Here is a 22,009-nt window from a genome sequence, read left to right on the forward strand (position 1 = left end):
TGGTAACTTGTGGGTTGATGCAGAAGATGTGGGCAGGGCTCTCAATGAGTACTTTGTCTCTGTCTTCACTAAGGAGAGGGATGATGCAGGCATTCTAGTTAAAGAGGAGTGTGAAATATTAGATGGCATAAGCATCGTGAGAGAGAAAGGACTGGAGGATCTGGCATCCTTGAAGGTGGATAAATCACCAGGGTCAGATGGATTGTATCCCAGGCTGTTGAAGCCAGGGAGGAAATAGTGTTTGCTCTGAGGATCAATCCTCACTAGTTACAGGTCAGGTCCCAGAGGATTGGAGGTCTGCGAACGTTGCACCATTATTTAAAAAGAGTGGGAGGGATAAGCCAGAAAATTACAGACTGGCCAGTCTGACTTCGGTGATGGGCAAATTATTGGAAACAATTCTGAGAGACAGGCTAAGCTATCACTTAGGCACTGATTGATCAGGGATAGTCAACATGGTTTTGTTAGGGGAAGATTGTGCCTTACTAACTGAATAGAATTTTTTGAAGAAGGAACAAGGAGGATTGATGAGAGTAGAGTAGTGGATAAAAACAAAAAACTGCAGATGCTAGAAATCCAAAACAAAAACAGAAATACCTGGAAAAACTCAGCAGGTCTGGCAGCATTGGCGGAGAATGCTACTTAGTTCTGTTGAAGGGTCATGAGGACTCTAAACGTCAACTTTGCTCTTCTCCGCCGATGCTGCCAGACCTGAGTTTTTCCAGGTATTTCTGTTTTTGTTGTAGAGTAGTGGATGTTTTCTACGTGGTAAGGCATTTGACAAGGTCCCACATGGCAGACTGGTCAGGAAAGTGAGATCTCATGGGATACAGGGGAAGGTGACAGGTTGGATCCAAAATTGGCTCACTGACAAGTTGGATCCAAAATTGGCTCAGTGACAGGAACAAAGGGTAAAGGTCGATGGATATGTTTGAGAATGGAAGACAGTTTCCAGTGGCATTCTACAGAGCTCAGTGTTGAAGCCCTTGCTGTTTGTTATATATATTAATGATTTAGACTTAAATGTGGGAGGCATATTGGGAAATTTGCAGAAGACACACAAAGTGGCCATGTAGCTGATAGTGAAGAGGATAGCTGTTGTCTCCAGAATGATATCAATGGTTTGGTTGAGTGGGCAGAGAAGTGTCAAATGGAATTCAATCTGGAAAAGTGTGAGGTAATGCATATGGGAAAGGTAAACAAAGCAAGGGAATACTCAATAAATGGAAAATTATTGAGAGGGGTTGAGGAAGTGAGAGATCTTGGAGCGCATGTCCACAGACCCTTGAATGTGGCAGGACAGGTGGACAAGGTGGTCAAGAAAGCATATGGAATGTTTTCCTTTATTGGGAGAGGTATTGAATACAAAAGCAGGGATGTAATGATGGAACTGTATAAAATGCCGGTTAGACCACAGCTGGAAGCTTGTGTATGGTTCTGGTCACCACACTACAGGAAGGACATTATTGTTCAGGAGAGAGAGCAGAGGAGATTTACAAAGGATGTTGCCAGGGCTTGAAACTTGCAGCTATGAGGAGATTTTGGATAGGCTAGGGTTGTTTTCCTTGGAACAGAGGAGACTAAAGGGTGACCTAATGGAGAGGTACAAAATTAAGAGGGACCTAGATAGAGTAGACAGGAAAGTCATGTTTCCCCTAGTTGAGGGGTCAATTACCAGGGAGCATAGCTTTAAGGTGATTGGCAGGAGGATAAGAGGGGACATGAGGAAAGACCCACTCTGGTGGGTGTCTGGAATTCACTGTCTAAGTTGGTGATTGAGGCTGAAAAGCTCAACTCATTTAAGATAGCTGGATTTGCATCTGATGTGCTGTAGCCTGCAAGGCTATGGCCCAGATGCTGGAAAATAGGATTAAAATGAGCGTCTAGTTTATTTTTTCTCTTTTTGGCTGGCACAGACATGATGGGCTGAATGGCCACTTTCTGCACCGTAACATTTCTGTGGTTCTATGATGCCACATTCTGTCAAAAGCTGCACTCGCCATCTGCCGCAATCCCAGTCTGGCATCTATGCCCTGGTCAATAGTGGTGCTACTGAGCGATTCTTGGTGATAGGCATTGAAGTTTCCCTTGCTAGATACAATGCTTCTTCCAACTGGTTTTCAACATGGAGGAGTACTGATTTTTCAGCTGAGGGGGCAGTAATTATTAATTAGCAAGGGTTTCCTTGCCATAAGACTTCATGGGGTCCAGAGTCAATGTTGAAGACTCCCTGGAAAACTCCTTCCTGATGGAATGTCACTGTGCCGCCACCTGTTTTTTAAATTCATTCACGGGATGTGGGCTTCGCTGGCTGGGCTAGCGTTTATTGCCCATCCTTAATAGCCCTTGAGAAGGTGGTGGTGAGCTGCCTTCTTGAACCGCTGCAGTCCATGTGGTGTAGGTACACCCACAGTGCTGTTAAGAAGGGAGTTCCAGGATTTTGACTCAGCAACAGTGAAGGGACGGCGATATATTTCCAAGTCAGGATGGTGAGTGACGTGGAGGGAAACCTCCAGGTGGTGGTGTTCCCATCTGTCTGCTGCCCTTGTACTTCTAGATGGTATTGGTTGTAGGTTTGGAAGGTACTGTTGAAGGGGCCTTGGTGAATTCCTGCAGTGCATCTTGTAGACGGTACACACTGCTGCTACTGTGCATCAGTGGCAGAGGGAGTGAATGTTTGTGGACGTGGTGCCAATCAAGCGGTCTGCTTTGTCCTGGACTGTGTCAAGCTTCTTGGGTGTTGGGAGCTGCACTCATCCAGGCAAGTGGAGAGTATTCCATCACACTCCTGACTTGTGCCTTGCAGATGGTGGACAGGCTTTGGGGAGTCAGGATGTGAGTTACTCGTCACATGATTCCTAGCCTCTGACCTGCTTTTGTAATCACAGCATTTATTTGGCTAGTCCAGCTCAATTTCTGGTCAATGGTAATCCCCAGGATGTTGATAGTGACAGATTCAGTGATGGTAATGCCATTGAACATGATGGGGCAATGGTTGGATTCTCTGTTGGTGGATATGGTTATTGCCTGGTACTTGTGTGGCACAAATGTTACTTGCCACTTGTCAGCCCAAGACTGGATATTGTCCAGGTCTTGCTGCATTTGGACATGGACTGCTTCAGTGTCTGAGGAGTCGCGCATGGTGTTGCACATTGTGCAATCATCAGCGAACATCCCCACCTCTGACCTTATGATGAAAGGAAGGCTGTTGATGAAGCAGCTGAAGATGGTTGGAACCCTTGCAGTGATTTCCTGTTGCATTCTTGAATGTGAGCCCATTCTGGCTTAATTTCCTTTTCAAATCATAGATTGAAATGTTTACTGGGCAATGGGGAAAGAACAGGGGGGGTGAGATTAACTGGGCAGCTCTTTCAAAGAGCCAGCACAGGCGTGATGGGCTGAATGCCTATTTCTGAAAGTTTTTACTATTATATACTGCATCTTCACCGATGCACTTTTTTTTAGGGCCCTTTCAAGTTTTGGTCACCCTCTTAATGTTTTTCTGCCTGTTTTTCTCGTATTTCCATCCCTGTGGATCCATTCTCCTTCCTCCTTATCGCGCTTGTAGAAAGCTTAGCTTATTCTCTTGGCCCAAGTTTATGTAAGTGTAGCCCTTTCAAAATCTTAAAATCTCTGTGCAGAATAGAGGAGAACAGCAATGCTGTTCTGTTGGTTGAGTGGACCAGCGAGAGGGTTTTGAGCAGTTTCAGCATGGGTTTCCACTGGGTGCACCATCTAAAGACATGCTGATTTGGTGGATTGCCTATGGTAAATTGTCCCCCAGTGTGTGTGTGTATGTGTGTGTGTGTCTGCCCTGTGATGGACTGGCATCCGTGCTGGGTGTACCCACCCTGGTGCCCATTGTCTGTCGGGATAGACTCCGACTCCCCGTGACCCTGAATTGGATGAAGCGGTTCTGGAAAAGCGAGTGAGTGAGTTACAAGTGGCAACTCCATGGTGTCCCTCAGACGTCCCAATGTCCAGAAGTCTGAGTGTTGAAGTAGTTCTGCTTACCAACACTCTGTCACTGCTGAGACCTTGCATTCCTTGCTAAAGGAGACTTGGACATCTTGGGGGTGAAAAAAGGGGTTTGAGGATTGGCCTGAAAATGCCTCAATAAGTAGGCTTTCTGCTCTTTAATGACAGACAGGGATTTGGCCCCATATCAGCCCCCAGTACTCTGTGGAGTGCAGCTAGTTTATGGTAGGAGGGGGGGAATATAGATAAGGACTTTATCTGGGCTGATAGCCTATCCTTCTGCAGCAATTAATCAACCACAGTCCTTTGAGGAAACAGAAAGCTCTCTGCATGGATTGGTGAAGCAGATTGATGCTGCTTTGACATTTTAAGAAAGCATAGTGTTGCATGTTGCAGTTCCAGGGGCCGTTCAAGCCATCATGGTGGCATGGAGCCAGTATTGTCAAGAGGACCCTGGAACTGTACATGGTGAGGCTGCAAGGGCTGCTTCTGATCGCCAAAGTCCTGTCAATGACTCTTTGGTACACCGGCCCGACTGGTTCAGCCTCATTGAGTTCTTCCTCTACAGCCAAGTCTACATCGATCTCTCTCTAGCGAGCAGTGGCTGCCATGAATTTCAGACATGAGCTTTTGCCTTTTGGAAATCCCAGTATTTTATATGACCAAATCCCTGCTTGCATGAGTGTTTGTAACAAATGTACAAAATAACTTGTTAACGACCTTTGCCATTGAATTATAATTGTAACTTTATTTTAACAGGGACAAACACAGAGTGTTTAGGTGCATTATTTTATTTTACACATACATTCAGAAACAACACTTATTCACACATGATCACTCAGCTTTTCCTAGTATGTATCCTCTATAAGCATGTTACCATACATAGACTGGCAATATATTGGAAAACCACCGTTAATAATAACTCTTGATATCCACCTGCCCATACGTTTTCGACATAATCTATTAGAGAATGCAAAAAGAGCAGATGTTGGCTGGGGTGCGTTTCACCTCATCCACTGGATTCTTAAATCACAGAAGACAGAAGAAACAATTGAAGAGCAGCAATAGCAGCAGGATTCAGGACTGAGGAAAGATGTGGCCGGTTTGCATTTGTCCTGCGTCTCCAGTAGAAAATGTCTGGCACCCATGTGAAGAATACTAATGTTTTTCTATTGGGATCTGGGTATGTGTATGCCACACCCTAATTAAATATTTGGGGGAAGGGTTCTTTAGTGTTGTATTTGTACATTGCATATTAGCATCGTTTACAAGTGCAGAGGCATTCGGTCTCGTGACATCCTCGGGGGAGGGGGGCTTATCGCGTGCAAGCTGTGAGAAAATTGCCCAGTGTCACCTTAAGGTTGTGGTGAGTATAAACTTGCCATTTTATGCACTATTAGTTACTTTTGAGAGGCAAAAGAAAACAATTGGGATACACGTGTAAGTATCAAGGTAACAAAATATTATTTCAGTTACAAGAACAGTGCAATTCAAAAGAGCACTCGCATAGGGATGGTCTATTGCCCATACCTATGGAATTTAGTTTATCAAACAATCATTCTCAGTGCTAAGAGTTAGCATTAGATTCAGGTTAGTTATAATACCCTTGGTGTTCACAGCTTTACAACACGTAATGCTGCTTATCTTTGTTAAAGCACCCTAAAGTCTACAAGGTATATGTGGGAAAATGCTTCAGCAGCTTTAACACACACAGTTCTACTGAACCGTTTCCTTTGGCCCAAGCAACAAATGGCATTTGTGTTCAAATTGGAGTTTATTGATCTGCACAGCAACCGCCTGGCAACTTTAATTCTTAATTTTATATAGTGCTAAAACATTTAGTAAAACATTAGCAATTGTCTCAACATTCTTTTACAGGGAACTCTGCTGATAGATGTGGTGGAGAATAGCCATGCCTAAGTCCAGATGCAATAACTTCATTGAAAAGCATTAGGTTCTTTATTTCTGTAACTATAGAAAAGGCCAGTGAAAAGAAAGTTTTGAGAATAATGGCACCTTCATGTATCGTGTTTAAGGCCATAACTTTGGAGTGAGTGTAAAATATTCCATTTAACATACAATTCATGCAGTTTACTCCTGTTAAAATAACTCTTTGCTCATATTATCCAGTGGTTCAAATGAAGAAATTTAAATAAAAGATGTTTCTGTTTGCTTTAAAATAATCAAGTTAACGTAATTTGAATTAAGCAACCTTGCATTAAGAACAGCAGGCTATAACCCGATCAGTAGTGGATCATATTTGTATGCCAGTCATTTTTTGAGGGGTGGAGTAATTGCCAGTTAATACGTGAAGTGATAAGACTGTTAATATACGACACCGAGCAAGGATTTCTTTTCATTTTTTTGAAGTATTCCTTTCTGCAGAACTCATTGATGTGGGTTTAACGTCTGGCAGGTGAACCTTCACCTTTTTTCCCCTGTTGGGAACAAAAATAAGGATTGAACATTCCAAGCAAGGTACCTGTACAATTAATAAGCAGCGGATGATCAACAGAAAATGCTGGCAAAATCCACAGGTCAGTCAGAACTTTTAACAAAGCCTTTAACCTTGAGACATTGGGGTCTAGATTTGTCAGTGCACCAAAAGGGACTAAATCCATCCACGGATCTCATCATAATAATTCAGGCGAGCTGTGGGTGTCAATCAATGTCAATCATCTCCTCTTCCCCCATCCCCCCCACCCCCTCTTCCAAATCCCCGACGCCTCTTGGGATCCTTTGGAAGGGAGCGAGGGCTGACAACGGCTCTGCAGTTTGGTGGAGTTGGCAGGTGCTCTTTTCAAGTCTACCAATGCCACATTCCAGGGAGTTCTGTGTCCCTTCCTGATGGCAGCCTCTAATGGTTGGAATTTAAGGACCACTGGTTGGGCTGCTCAGGACCTGGATGTGTCAGTTGAAGCTTGGGGATTAGAAGGCCTGACTGAGGCAAACCGATTTAACAGTGCAGGCCTGAAATAGCCTCGTTGAAACATTCGACCGAGGCTGCAAAATGGACTAAAACAGGACCCTGCCAGTTTAGTAATGGCCCCAATTCCCATGCAGGTGAAGTACAGGCCTCTGTCGTGCTAAATTGGCTATTAATGCTCCCATTTTAGGCCCATAAAATGAGTACAGATAAATTTAGACCCCATTAACTTCCCTGTGTTCTCCACTTGTGTTGACTGATCTGCCTAGAATCTCTGCAGCGTTTTCTGATTCTATTTCATCAGATTTTCAACAACTACAGATTTGGTTTTTAATTTCTTGACAGCAACACAACCCTCATTATCATTCCGTGCACATTACAAGACTTGTACCCTGCATTCTCTTAAATTACTGTTTAAACATGCTAATCTGCTTATGAAATTCCTCTTATCTTAATGAGTGTTAACCTGTTTAAATGCGGTAATGTCTGTTAAATTAGCTGAAAGAAAGAACGCATTAGTCAATCATATTGCACAGCCAAACGTCAACTGCAGTGTATGGATTTAAATTAACAGATAACATGCTCGGCACAAAATATTGAATTTATCACTTCATTAGCAACCATTTGGGTCAAGAGATGATGTGGATGAGTGTATTAATCCAAATCTTTGGTAGCTCTTCAGCCTGTTGTGCTATGTTCATTATTGTGCGGGCTATTTTTAACAGTTATAGGGCAGATAGTGGCATAGTGGTAATGTCATTGGATTAGTAATCCAGAGGCCCAGGCTAATACCCTGAAGACAATGGGTTCAAATCCCACCACGGTCGCTGCTGGAATTTGAGTTCAATTAATAAAAAATCTGGAATTAAAATCCAGTCTTATTAATTAAAAGCTATCATTGGTTGTTGTAAGAGCCCAACTGGTTCGCTAATGTCCTTTAAGGAGGGAAATCTGCCATTCTTACCCAGTCTGGCCTACATTTGACTCTAGACCCACAGCAACGTGGTTGACTCTGAAATGACCTAGCAAGCTGCTCAGTTCAAGGGCAATTAAGGATGGGTGACAAATGCTGGCCTTGCCAGTGGCACCTACATTGCATGAAAGAATTTTTTTAAAAGTTTGTAAAAGATTTGGCTAATGAACCCTCTGGTTTTATGAAGATTTCTCTGTTGCCCTGTTCTGGTACAATGATAAACAATGTTAATTATTTTGCTTGGAATATTGAACAGAGGTCAATATACATAGCTACAAGGTGAGTTCTTAACTCTTGTGCTAGACCATAACTCATCATGCACTGCTATCTGTTGTGAATGGAACCTTGGAGCAAGTTTTAACTTTGAGCTTCTGACTCGCTAATCACACAATCTACATTTCTTCCTGCTTTTCATTACTATTGACTTCCATGGAAATTGAAATGGGTGGTGATTTAACACGGCTACTGCTGTTAGCTGTGGCTCACCAGGTAGCACGCTCATCTTTTGAGTCAGAAGGTTGTGGGTTCAAGTCCCACTCCAGAATTTAAGCTCCAGTCTGAAACTCCAGTGCAGTACTGAGGGTACTCTGCTCTGTTGGAGATGACATCTGCCAGATGGAATGTTAAACTGCAGACCCATCTCCCCTCTAAAGACCCCTGGTACTATTTCAAAGAACAGTAAAGTTATCCCTGGTGCCCTTGCCAATATTTATACCTTCGTCATTAAAAACGAAGTATCTGGTCATTATCACATTGCAGTTTGTGGGTGTTTGTGTGTTTCTTACATCACAACAGTGACTACACTCAAAGTACTTCACTGGCTGTAAAGCACTTTGGGATGTCTGCTGGTCACAAAAGGCTCCAGAGGAATCAAAGCCTTTCTTTCACACACATAATCTAAACTATGTCCCCCTCTGCTGTTTGGATCTGTTAACTTTCTCTAAGTTATTGAGAAGCTCTGCATTTAGAACTAACATGTCATTAAAACAACTCTCATGCCTCCATGTGCATTTGACAGCACTACACAAAACTATTGACATTTGAATCATCTGTGACCTTCCGGCCTCTTTCACCCTGGAGTTTATTGCTTATAATAGAAGTGATCCAGAAAACACCTCCCTTTATGTATTAAACTTTCCTATTGTCTCCCTTGACAAAGGCAACGACAAACATAAGAGTACACATTTACTTTCTATTTACATTTAATAAGGCATTCTAAATGTGAAAATTAGCATTTAGATTGCTACAGTTGAAAACATTTGGTTCAAAGTCAAGGGACATGGAAGCAAATGTTTCTAGAAGTCTCTTAGATGCTCAACTTGGGTATCTTCACTCGAAGTAACAGTGTGGGTCGATGGCCTTTCTATTGAAGCAAAAATAAAGGTGTATATGCTCATTAAAAGTATTCCTTCAATGTATGTAATCTTGTAGGAAGTTTTGCAGCACTCCCCAGTACTCTACACTTCAAACATCAGAAAAAGGAGTTGGAGTGGGCAATACAGCCCCTCGAACCTGCTCCTCCATTCAATAAGATCTTTTATTCCAACTCTATTCCGACATCCCTGGGTTCTTTATGTGCTGCAAATCTAAAATCTAATTTTTGAACATCCTCAACAGCTGAGCTTTCACAGCTCTCTGGGGTAGAGAATTCCAAAGGCTCACAACCCTTGAGACTAATTGTTTAGCAGAGTTTGGGCATGAACACTTTCTCAGACAACTGATGCCCTGTGGCAAAAGCAAAATACTGTGGATGCTGGAAATCTGAAACAAAAACAAAAAATGCTGGAGAAACTCGGCAAGTCTGACAGCATCTGTAGAGAGAGACAGACAGAGTTAACGTTTCGAGTCCGTATGACTGATGAAGAGTCAAATGGACTTGAAACGTTAACTCTGTCTTCCTGTCCACAGGTGCTGTCAGACCTGCTGAGTTTTTCCAGCAATTTTTGTTTTTGTTTGAGTCCCTGTGAGGTTTGACTGAGATATCAGCAGAGATGGAGTTTTAACCGTAGGACTGTCCGAGGTTGTGGTGTGATTCTCTAATGCCTCACCAAATCATCTACTAATATGATTCACAAACTTAACAGCTATCACTTTGCTTCAGATAAAGAAGTCAGCCTTCTCCTCCCAAGTACCTCACCCTGTCTCCTTAGCTTTCCTTTTGATGTTATTCCCTGTGATCCTTCACCACAAGACTGGCTGGTGCCTGTGGTGCCATTTGCTCAACAGCATTATTCAAGCTAACACTGACCAGCTGCTTCCTGTCACTTGTCAATTTTTGCCTGCTTCATTGTTTCCTGAAGCTACCAGCGCTCAACTGACTTACCCTGACACACACACACTTGGCTGACTCACTGAATTCGCAGGAAATTCAGTGTCTGGAGAACTGCAAACTGTAGGGCCTAGCTGAGCTGGAGAATCACGTTAGTAGATGATGCGGTGAGTCGAAACTCCACCTCTGCTGATATCTCACAGTCAAACGTCTTCCAAAGAGACTCAGTTATCTGAGAAACAACGTGGGCTAAGTGTTCCTGCCCAAACTCTGTTAAATAGCTAGTCTCCAGGGTTTGTACGGGGAATACAGAAAGTTAGCATGCAGGTGCAGCAAGCAATTAGGAAGGCAAATGCCATGTTGGCCTTTATTGCAAGGGGTTTGGGGTACAAGAATAAAGGAGTCTTGCTACAGTTCTTCAGGGTTTTGGTGAGACCACATCTCGAGCACTGTGTGCAGTTTTAGTCACCACATTTAAGCTTTCTGAAGAGGAGTCGTATTGGACTCAAAACATTAACTCTGTTTCGCTCTCCACAGACACTGCTAGACCTGCTGTGTTTTTCCAACTTTTTTGTGTTTTTATTTAGGAAAGGACAGACTTGCATTGGAAGCAGCAGGGCGAAGGTTCACTAAATTGGTCCCTGGGGTGAGGGGGTTGCCCTGTGATGCGAGGCTGAGTAAATTGGGCCTATATTCTCTGGAGTTTAGAAGAATGAGAGGAGATCTCATTGAAACATCCAAGATTCTGAAGGGGCTCGATAGAGTACTTGCTGAGAGATTGTTTCCACCAGCTAGGGAATCTAAAACATGGGGGCACAGTCTCAGCTTAAGAGGCCAATCATTTATGACTGAGCTGAGGAGGAATTACTTTAATTAGGGTTGTGAACCTTTGGAATTCTCTACCCCAGAGGGTGTGGATGCTGAATACAATTAAGGCTGGGATAGAGAGATTTTTGGGATCTCAGGGAATTAAGGGATGTGGCGAATGGGCAGGAAAATGGAGCTGAAGCTCCAGATCAAGCATAATTGTGCTGAATAATGGAGCAAGCTCGATGGGCCATGTGGTCTACTCCTGCTCCTATTTCTCGTGTTCTTGTGGAGCTAATGGCTGCATCACCAACACCAATTTATGCTTATACAAAGTTTTTGACATGGCAAAACATCCCAAAGCACATCAAAACAGCATTATCAAACAAAGTTTGACTCAAAATTTGAGCCATGTGAGATATTAGGACAGGCGACTGAAAGCTGAGTCAAAGAGGTATGTTTTAAGGAGCATTATAAAGAGAGAGAGAGGTAGAGAGGCAAAGAGGTTAGGAAGGGTTACCCACAGCTGCCAATGGTGAAGCAATTAAAACTGGAGAAGTACAATGGGCCAGAATTGGAAGGGTGCAGAGATCTCGCAGGGCTGGAGGGCTGTAGGAGGTTTCAAAGGTAGGATGGGGAATTTCGCTTTGAGGCTACTAATGAGGAACAGCCACTTGGATGAGGTGCCAGAGGGTGTCCCGCTTCTGTCATTTTAATCGTCTTCACTTTGAAGATGCTATAACCTTCAGCTCCATATATGTAAGGGGTGTTGCTATACCTCACCCCGATCTTCACCTGTGAGCTTAAATAGGGAGCTTTTTACCATTGCCACCATGTTAGTCTGCCCTGTTTGATTCGGCACACAATCACTTCCTCCAGGGGTCCTTGTTAGTGAGCGGGAGTAGGAAGCTTGGCTCTTTTCTCTTCGATCCCTGCTCCTGAGGCACTGAGACCAAATATAACACCCGAATGTTGCGTCGTCTACATCAGCTGGACCAGATCAAAAAGGTTTAGACAGAATGAGCCTGATTTTAACTCTGCCAGTGGAGGGACTGTGAAAGGGTTAAAATCGGGCCCAGTGTTCTCAAATGCAAATGCATTTCGCCATTTATTTTCACACCTCCCCTTGCAGCACCTGCCCCCCAACAAACTTCTTCCTGTACAATAAAGCATCTAAATGAAACCAACCTCAGAAGTCAGCTGCAGATATATTATTGAGATCTATTATTGTTTAAACGTTTAAAGGACTGAAAAGAATCCACACAGCTTGTTGGAACACTCAGTGTCTATTCTGGGCTACATAGCATAAGCAAACTAACCAAGGCTTAATCTCTTAAACCAACTGTTATAATTTTTCCATCTGTTTGTCCAAACTTTTCACCATCCGACCTAATGTCTCCTTATTTGGCCCTGTGTCAAATATTGCCCATGAAGCGCCTTTGGGACACTTTATTATATTTAAAGGTGCTATATAAATGCATATTATTTCTGGTTACTTTGATAACCTGCGTTATCAGCAGGAATCGCTGCCTAACCAACGGGAGGATCCTGGCCAGTATCCAGCATCCTAACCATGCAGGTACAGAAACCATCCATAGCAAACTGCTGCTTCCCTGACTGAGATCAGTGAACTCGAACAGCAGAAATTAAACGTGCATGATTACTGGTCCCTACAACATAACTACCCCTTGCAATGTGAATGTAAGTTTTTTTTTTAATTCTTTCATGGGATGTGGTCGTCACTGACAAGGCCAGGGGTTTGTTGCCCATCCCTAATCGCCCTAGAACTGAGTGGCTTGTGAGGCCATTTCAGAGCGGCAGTTAAGAATCAGCCACATTGCTGTGGGTCTGGAGTCACATGCAGACCAGACCAGGTGAGGGTGGCAGGTTTCCTTCCCTAAAGGGCATTAGTGAACCAGATGGGTTTATTACAACAATCGATAATAGCATAGCTGTCATGGTCCCCATTACTGAGGCTAACTTTATATTCCAGATTTATTAGCAGAATTCAAGTTCCACCGACTGTGGTGGGATTTGAACCCATGTCTCCAGAGCATTAGCCTGGGCCCCTGGATTACCAGTCCAGAGTGGTTAACACTACGCCATTATCTACTCATTAACAGGTTTTGTGTGACATACATGGTAAGAGGATTTTTGGTGATTTATTACCATTTTGAAAAAAGATGAGAGGGTGCCTGAGCCATCTTTCCGTCCTCTATATGCTTCCTTTGACTTGGAAGAACCAGCGGCCCCATAATGTGGCCTTTGTCCATCAGTACCCTTTTAACAAACCAAAAAGTATATTAAATTTTGAAATGTAAGCAACTTATTCATTCGTAGAAATTGCTTGCTTTACGAATATTGGCAAGTAAAGGTGGGTTTTTTTTTGAGCTAGCCAGATTTACTGTGCAAGCAGTCTACTTGTGTAAACAAGGTGTCAATGTTCACTTTGGATGTGAGTTAGACAGGTCATTATAGTGCAAGTTACTGTTTTCCATACAAATACCGTAATAATTTGAGCGGGTATAACTAGCTTCCCGTTTGTAAGTCATTATACCTTATTAAAATTAAAAAGTTAAAACTGATCAAAGCAGTTTCTTGTATTCTTGATACACCCAGTTTGACAGATTGAGGACGAACAAGGACATGAGTTTAAACTGTGTCAGATTAGGAACAGGGTGGATCTGAGATGGTCCTTCTTTTCCCAGGGAGAGTTGAGCCTCTGGAATACATTTCCTGTCTGTCAATTTGATTTGTTTAGTGTCTTCCGGAACTAATTTTGAAAGTTAGTTTGTCGGCCTTTGGGTAGCGGACACCTGACTTTTAGAACGATTGCTGCGGATTATACCTTTGTGAAGCCACCAGTTCCACTCGTTAAAGACAGAGGGCATCATTACAGAAGTATGGCAATGGCTGTGTTATAAGCCAGTGAAAGAGGGTAGCACACTGGGGAACCATGTTGGTTTGCCAAGATGTTGCACCAGGGAGTGGTGGGATGAGAGCCTCGAAGACGCACCATTGTCCACATGATGAGGTCATGCCACCTGCCATGGGAGGCACTGAGCAAAACCAAACCTTTCTTCACAAGGATTGAGGAAAAATGGGAGTGCCAATCATACAACCATTCTCCGTCATGCCCTGCCAAGCGGATAGAGGAGCAGCAAAGGCTTAAGAGTAGGCCTCCATCTTGCCCTGTCAGTTAGAGATGCTGGAAGACATAATGAGAGGAGACAACAAGAGAAAGGTGCTTGTGATCGTGCTTTGGGTGGATGCAGAGTTTTCCCAATTATCCATTCACAGGATATGGGCATTGCTGGCAAGGACAGCATTTATTGCCCATTCCTAATTATCTTTAACTGGGGTGGTGATGAGCCATCTTTTTGACAACTGATTGGCTTGCTTGGCCATTTCAGAGGGCAGTTAAGAGTCAACCACATTGCTGTGGGTCTGGAGTCACATGTAGGCCAGACCAGGTGAGGACAGCAGATTTCCCTCCCTAAAGGGCATGAGTGAACCAGGTGAGTTTTTACAGCAATCCATGGTCACCGTTACTGAGACTAGTTTTTTTAATCGCAGATTTATTTAATTAACTGAATTTAAATTCCCTGGCTAGCACAGTGGTATTTGAACTCAATAACGGAAAAACGTGAGCTATTTTGTGTGGTGGCAAGTGAATTGTGATCTTTTCAGTATCACTACTTTGGAAGGCCTGAAAGAGTGTGATATTTACACAGAGTCACTGGAAACAGGCCTACACACTTACCCTTCCTCGTGTTGGATACTGTTTGCCTTAGGCGATTCAGGTTTGCCAATCAAAAATTCCACCTTCACTAGAAAACTGATAACAATATGTACAGACAGCTGAAAGTCCCTCAGGTAACTGATGGGACAGCCAAAGTCTTACATGTGAACCACCTCCCCTCATTCTACCTGAAAGAGCAGGTGGATACTTGGAGTGGTGATGGCTGCTGGCATTATAAGCAGATCAAGAGACAACTTAAAACAAACATTTAAAGGAGCGTCTGAATTATACATTACATTTTTAGTGTCACTGAAGCATGTGCAGCTAAGGTTTAAAAACAAGTCTGTTATTTCTTGAAAGTACAATCATATTAAACATTAGCAACAGTATCATACATTATTCATGCATTGGGATGTGTGGATGTTGATTATGTAAGATTTTCTGTTGAAACACAATTAGTTTGACTCTGTGATGATGAGGTTAACTGATTAGCCTCCATATATCCTGCTATATAACACATTGTGTGCATGAGTTCCTGAAAGACTGTACCAATGAAACTCTTACCAGCAAAGAAATGGCGACTACTGTTGAACCTCAGCTAACATTGGCATTGGCCAAGATAATATTGAGAATGCAAGAGGGTTAGGGATCTCTCACCCTGACACTGAATGGTTGTCCCTGATTACTAAAGAGAAGATGAAAATTTGCAGCTTGGTGACATCTTAGTTCTGACTTAAATCATAGCTAATTGCTATACTTTAAGCTGCACTGACAATATTACACGTGGAAGCTCCTCACACACCCTTGAGTCAGTGAATGGCAAAGAAACAATGAACTGAATTGCTGAGTTCATCAGGGAACTGTGAAATGCCTTGAAACATGATGGTAGCACAACTGTCTAGAACGCAAAGGAACAGAAGCTAAGTCCCAGCAGCTGTGTCATACTCCCTCCATCCACACTTGCCCTCCCATCAGTGACATAATCCGCTCTCACAACTTACCTTGCTGGGGGCTCTGCCCTCGGCCCCATTTCGAGGTCTCAATCTGGCTGGGACTCGCCTGCCAGGTTTCAATGGCGTCGGAGCCTCAAAACCGCGTGGGGGTGGGAGGGGCCTTCACCACCAGAATAGGTGGCCAATCAATGTTCCGCCCACCAGTTAGTCGCCTAAAGGCCGGGGTTGCCCGGGTAAACTTTTATCAGAATCGGTAACACTGAGGGTTCCAGAGCAGATGTTTCTCGAGGCTGAGAATGTCCTCGAGTGACCATTGCTTGATGTGCCTTCGTGTCTCTCTGTAAGGTTTATTGAGACTTAACGATTTGCCTAAATGATTTTAATCTGGTGGAAGGATAAAAATCCGATGCTGACCAAATCGGTGCAGAATCAGAACCTTGGTGGCACAAGTTAGCTATAATGGGGAACATGTAACGACAACAGCCGTTTTGCACCCAGCTCCTCTTCGGAAATAGTGCCAAAGTAGCTTACACACAGAGTTACTTAGAAGGTACAGCACAGAAGCAGGTCATTTGACCTAACTGGTCTATGCCAGCTCCTCCTCCTATCCCCCTTCATGTCAAGCCATCTGCAGACCCTTCCATTCCTTTAAACTAGTTAAACTAGCTTCTCCCTTAAATGATTGCCTTTACCAGGCACACCTTAACCTCAGGACACACTGCATCATAACTTTAATCAATGCCTTTGTTCACGTTTAAGCAGAACCATGTAATTTGCAAAGATTATTTGTATTATTTACTGCTGTTTTCAAATTGCTCTGTTTGCATCTTGCAACCAACAAGGGTCACTTGCCGCCAGGCTGAATTCCAGCAGCAGTGTTAACAGCCAAATAAACTAGACTCATCTAAGGGCCAATATTATCTTATTACATAATGGCCATTACATGCACTCACCACAAGGAGATTAGTGTTTTTATCTCTCCCTCTAAACTGAGGCTTCCCCCATCAGATATCTTCAAGCAGTCATCCATTACAAATCTGATGTTGGATTTCAGTGTCCTCTGTGTTTATTGTGGGGTGGGGGGGGGCACTTGAACAGAAGAGCAAAGTCATACCAAGCAAGCGTCTTAACTCATTTTCCGCTGGGAACTCCCAGCTCCTGTCTACGGAGTTAGGTAAGTATGGGGATGGAGTTTACAATGAAAAACATCACCAGAGATGTTGGATGATGAGATGAATTGTAACGTCTAACAGTAATGGTGCAAGTGCACTTTAGATGATGATTTATTGTTAGCCATTGAGACCAGCATGGTTGCGGCAGTAAATACAGATCTTGCGCCTTACCCAAATAAATTTAGTGATAGCTCTACTTGCTCCGGACCTTGCCTGTGGTAGTGATGAGAAAAGGAGCCATGACAATCACCAAATACAAGTGGAGACACAAAGGAATGAGGAGGCTCAGAAAAAGGTGAGGGCACAGAATATAATAAAGGTTACCCAAGATTTCTACTCAATATTTGAATGCGAGAGTCCTAACATTTAACACTGAGCTGATATTAATTCTGCCATTGCTTTCCTTTGCTGAAAAAAAAAACCAATAAAGGTTAGCAGTTCTATTTTATGGAACTATCCAGTTGAATATGAATATGCTCTACTGAGAGGACAGCCTTGGCTCAGTGAGTTGTGCTTCCCACCTCTGAGTCAGTAAGTAGTGGGCTCAAGTCCCACTCCAGAGACTTGATTATACAATCTAGGCGGACACTCCAGTGCAGCGCTGAGGGAGTACTGCACTGTCCGAGGTGCTGTATTTCACATGTGCTGTTAAACAAAGAGCCCATCTCCCCTCTGAGATGAATACCGCGGCACTATTTTGAAAAGCTAAGGGAGTTCTCAGAATGTCCTGGAAAACAATTTTTCCCCTCAGCCTACATCATTCAAAAAAAAATGTCCTATCACCATTTGTGGGATCTTGCTGTACGTAAAGTGGCTCCTGCATTTCCCTACACCTCGGGAAAAGTTTTTAATTGGTTTTGAAGTATTTTGGGACATTGTTAGGCGGTGAAAGTTGCCACATGAACACAAGTCCTTTCTTTGCGTAATATTTCTCTTACAGGAAAGATATTGTCGAGCTTATGGGTGTTTGACTGTCTGTCACAATTTACATAACCTCCAGGCCTTGTCGCTGTGTTAAGAGCAGAGTACTTACCTTTTGTTGTACTGGGGCTCTCTTTGGTGACATCTGAAAAGAAGAAATAGGACAGCTGAGTCAGAATGTCGATAAGGATGATACATTCACACAGGCGTAAAGTTTCCTGTGTCTGTTCTATGCAACAAATTGTGAACTTGTTCTTCTGAAATGGGTTTGAAATTAATTTAAAATTAAAATATGTGCGGTGCACCAAGAAAATCTTCCCCTGTTACACATTTCAACAAAACAGTTCTACTTTACCGCAAATCATTAAGAAAGATTAAAATTGGTGCTTCCCTGGTGACATATGTTAATTTTGATCAGATGTGGTGACTGATGTTAACAATGGGCCCTTGCTCTGAGTTGACAGCATGTGGCTGTGTTCACTATGAAACAAGCACAATGTTAGCAGAGACATCAGTTTCTATGAAGTAGCTGCAATGTCTTCTGGTTATGGAGGCATTTTGATTTACAGCTGGGAAGCTAATAAAAGGTTCATCTCTCATGGTCTATGGCTCACCTGCTCTGAAGCTGCCTCCGGGAGAAAGATTGTGACCCCACCTCCACGAGAGGGTCTAATCGTCCCATGAAGTTATCCAGTTGGCTACCTGTGGCTGCTGGGACCCTGCTTCTGGGGCAAGTGCACAGGGGTGGGAACGTGTTACAGAGCTGGACCCCCGTGAATCGAACACAATTTCCTCATCTTCAAAGCTGCCTTCAGCTGGAACTGGGGTAGGTCAGCCCCATGATAAGCCCAATTAGCACCCCTAAGGAGTAAGCGTCCAGACCGGGGGTCTGTGTTTGGAACACAAACTGTTTAAACGCAAGAGGGAAATCTGAAATAGCAAGTGGCCAGATTTGTGTGGACAGCCAGCGCTTAAATCACTCGCACTGGTCTAATTACACCCACCTTAACCCAGCACTGCCTGGTTGCCACTGTGTGAGGGGGGTGGTGGGAGTGTGGAGGGGGTGGGTAAAGAAGTTTAAAATCCACCCCCCCCTCCCCGCCCCCATGTCATGTACCTAAGTTTTGAGGAAAGATTAAAGTGGCTCGAGTTTTGCTGCCTAAAATAGAGGCATCAGAGAAGAGGTAACAGTCTGGAGGTTTATCCAGGATACTACTTTAAATTAAACTCTGGGGAGAGGACCAGGGAACACAGTACAGACCAATAAAAGGCAATTTTAGAACTGATATTTCAGCTGCCTAAGCCCTAAGCTTTGGAATTCCCTCTCCCTCCTTCTCTTCCCCTCTCCTCTTTAAGACACTTCTTAATAATTACCTCTTTGGCCAAGCTTTTGGTCACCTGACCTAATATTGTCTCATGCGGCTCGGTGTCAAATTTTGCCTGACAACACGCCTGTGCAGTGCCTTGTGATGTTTTACTATGTTTAAATGTGCTATGTACATGTTATATGCTGTTGATAGCCAGATGTTCTGCTTCATTAACTTGATCTAGGTTGTGGGCAGAGTGTGGGGAATGAAACCCTGGAATTAGTCAGGGAACAATTAGATGCAGCAATGGGAGGCCATTCTGGATGGATAGACTAGGATGGGTTGAATGACCATTCTTCGCTCATGAGTATCTTGCAACCTGCATCTTGCATTTAACCTGGGATTGGTCCTAACCAATGGATGAAATGTGAGAAACAACCAATGCTGTCATCCTTTCTCTTGACAAATAGTGTACCGTGAGCAAAGGTTGAAAAATATGTTTTGAAGGTTAGCACTGCATACCATAGACAGCAATAGTCATTTACCATGTTCTTAAAGAAGTGGACAACAGCACTATCATCAGTTTGTCTCGCTGCTGGTTGGTGGGCCTTGTGTGTGGTTGGGGCCATTAACACACTCCTGGTTGCAGGTTCCTGAAATACACACAACCTATTTTAGCATGGAGATATAAATCGATTTTAAAAAATCAAATGTACTTTGAATGCTGAATGACTAGAAACAGGATTAAGCAGCGCTCCATAATACTAATCACTCACCTCACACATGGCTTTGTTTGCAATATCCTAGCATCAATTTTAGACAAAATTTACCCTTTACAGTGATTGTAAGAATTCTCCTTTCGCTTTTCAATCATCCTTGCCCTTTTTTTGTAGCTAAGCACAATGCTATTGATAAGGATTAATCTTAAATAGTTTATGTAAGTCATGATTTTATTATGGTTAAAAAATACACAAAATTCAAGAACCATATAAATGAACATTTATCAATCTGCTGCTCCAATGGCTTTTCAAATTTCGAAACTTGGTTCATCCATGGAGCAAACAGAGTGTGCAGGAGATATGGTTAGCAGTGTAATTATTCCCCACAAAGTTAATCATCTGACTCCCAAAACCTGTCCACCATCTACAAAGCATAAGTCAGGAGTGTGATGGAATATTCCCCATTTGCCTGGATAAGTGTAGCTCCCACAACACTCAAGAAGATTGAAGTGGCTGCTTATTATTTCACCTAGTAATGAACCAGGGTTTATGCACATGATTCCTATTAGGCAGCTCTTGCTATGTCGAGTGAAGATAAGATTGAGCACCGCTATGATGTTACCTCCCCCAGACTCCCATTCCCCCAGTTGAATAGTGTCCAAACATCCACCAACAAAGGGTCACACATGAAGAATTTCCAATTGGACGAGGTACTTGGACAACTGAAGCTCAGGACTTCCAGCAAGGATTGTCCAAACACCCAGGAGAGGAGGGAAGGGGAGACTCGAGGACAGAATTTATGAAGGGAGAACGAAGGAAATGTACACTGGTTCTTTACAACAGCCATTTTGCTTTGATTAACAACATACCAGAATGTCCCTGCCTGGTTAGGCAAAGGAGAAAAACAAAACTGAGGACATCATCTTTAATATGAAAACAACAATATTTTACAGCCAGAATACTAAGCTCAGATAATATTAATGTCCTGCGTTGAGGCAAACCTACAGTGCTATGTCCATGGAAATCCACACTAAGCTGATTTGTGTTCTCATATCTAAAGATTGGATAATGGGGTCATACCCGATGTAGCGTATACAACAGCTAGAGAGAAATAAACAAGAAAAAGCTTTTTTCAGATTAGCTCAACAGGCTATTTCAAAAAGTTGTAATTACAAGATTCTCCATTGCTTAGCTTTCAATTTGAAAATAAATCCTTGTTTTGAGATTGCGTTATTTTGATGGTATCATGTAGAGAATTCAATATCAGTATGTAATATTCACATTAAGCCCAGAGGCTGTCAATACTGGGAAATATTAGTGGTAACATTTATCATCAGAAAGAATGAGATTGACTGCAAATTCATTTCAATATTAAAAATGAGCGGAAATTAACAGGCGTGACCATCCCTAATTATGGGGTATTGAGCAGCATGGTGGGAGACTATCTTGTCAGTTCTGCTCTCTAGTCAGAAATCAAGCACAGACTGACAGTCTTTGCGCTGACACAAAATAAACTTGTGAATAATTCGTAGCTTCAAACTTATTGAAGCATTCTGGCAGCTCAAGGCAAACTTCAGGAACATCATCTCATCTTTTGTTGGAACACTTTACAGCCTTTGAGACCCAACACTGAGTTTAATTATTTCAGATCATGGCCACCGCTCCCATTTTCTCATACAGAAGGTGCTGGTAATGCAAAATCAAAATACTGCAGATGCTGGAAATCTGATATAAAAACAGAAAGATGCTGGGAATACTTAGCAGGTCAGGCAACACCCACGGGGACAGAAACAGAGTGAACAATTCAGGTTGATGACCCTTTATCAGGCGCTAGTAATGATTCAACTGTTGCCCATCCTTTGTTTCTTTACTTGTCCCATTACCAGGTCTTTTTGCCTTGCACCCTTATCCCTTTCGCCATTTAATCTCTCCTTTCTTCCTTCCATTCAGTTCTTTCTTCCACTCCCCCCACCCCCATCACCGCCTTTCCTGTCGTTTTGAACCACATGAAAATCTGTTACATCTCCAGTTTCTCCCAATTCTGATGGAAGGTCACTGACCTGAAACATTAACTCTGTTCTCTCTCCATGGATGCTACCAGACCTACTGAGAGTTTCCAGCCTTTTCTGTTTTAATTATTGGTTAGATAGTTCATTAACATCCAGCGAAAATTTCTATACACCTCAATATGCAAGCTCTGGAGAAGGCAGTCCAAAAGGAGAATTGCAGGCAGGAAAGATTC

The 22,009-nt window shown here is 43.0% G+C and overlaps 1 protein-coding gene across 5 annotated transcripts in view; it reads right to left on the bottom strand.

The window, feature by feature from the left end:
• Positions 1–4,706: 4,706 nt before the first annotated feature.
• Positions 4,707–22,009, bottom strand: part of LOC121279053 (myelin basic protein-like) — a 207,759-nt gene continuing 190,456 nt past the window's right edge. For 4 of the 5 annotated variants that reach the window (XM_041189882.1, XM_041189881.1, XM_041189885.1 and 1 more), the window contains 4 exons: positions 19,594–19,701; positions 17,854–17,886; positions 13,123–13,233; positions 4,707–6,416 (listed from right to left, as the gene is read on the bottom strand). In XM_041189882.1, coding sequence (XP_041045816.1) covers positions 6,381–6,416; positions 13,123–13,233; positions 17,854–17,886; positions 19,594–19,701 — 288 coding nt within the window. In that variant the 3' untranslated portion in view covers positions 4,707–6,380. The remainder of the gene's footprint in view (positions 6,417–13,122; positions 13,234–17,853; positions 17,887–19,593; positions 19,702–22,009) is intronic. The other variant, XM_041189886.1, reaches the window with a different exon arrangement.

This window comes from Carcharodon carcharias, chromosome 6 (genome assembly GCF_017639515.1).
Source record: "Carcharodon carcharias isolate sCarCar2 chromosome 6, sCarCar2.pri, whole genome shotgun sequence".
NCBI classification, from domain to species: domain Eukaryota; kingdom Metazoa; phylum Chordata; class Chondrichthyes; order Lamniformes; family Lamnidae; genus Carcharodon; species Carcharodon carcharias.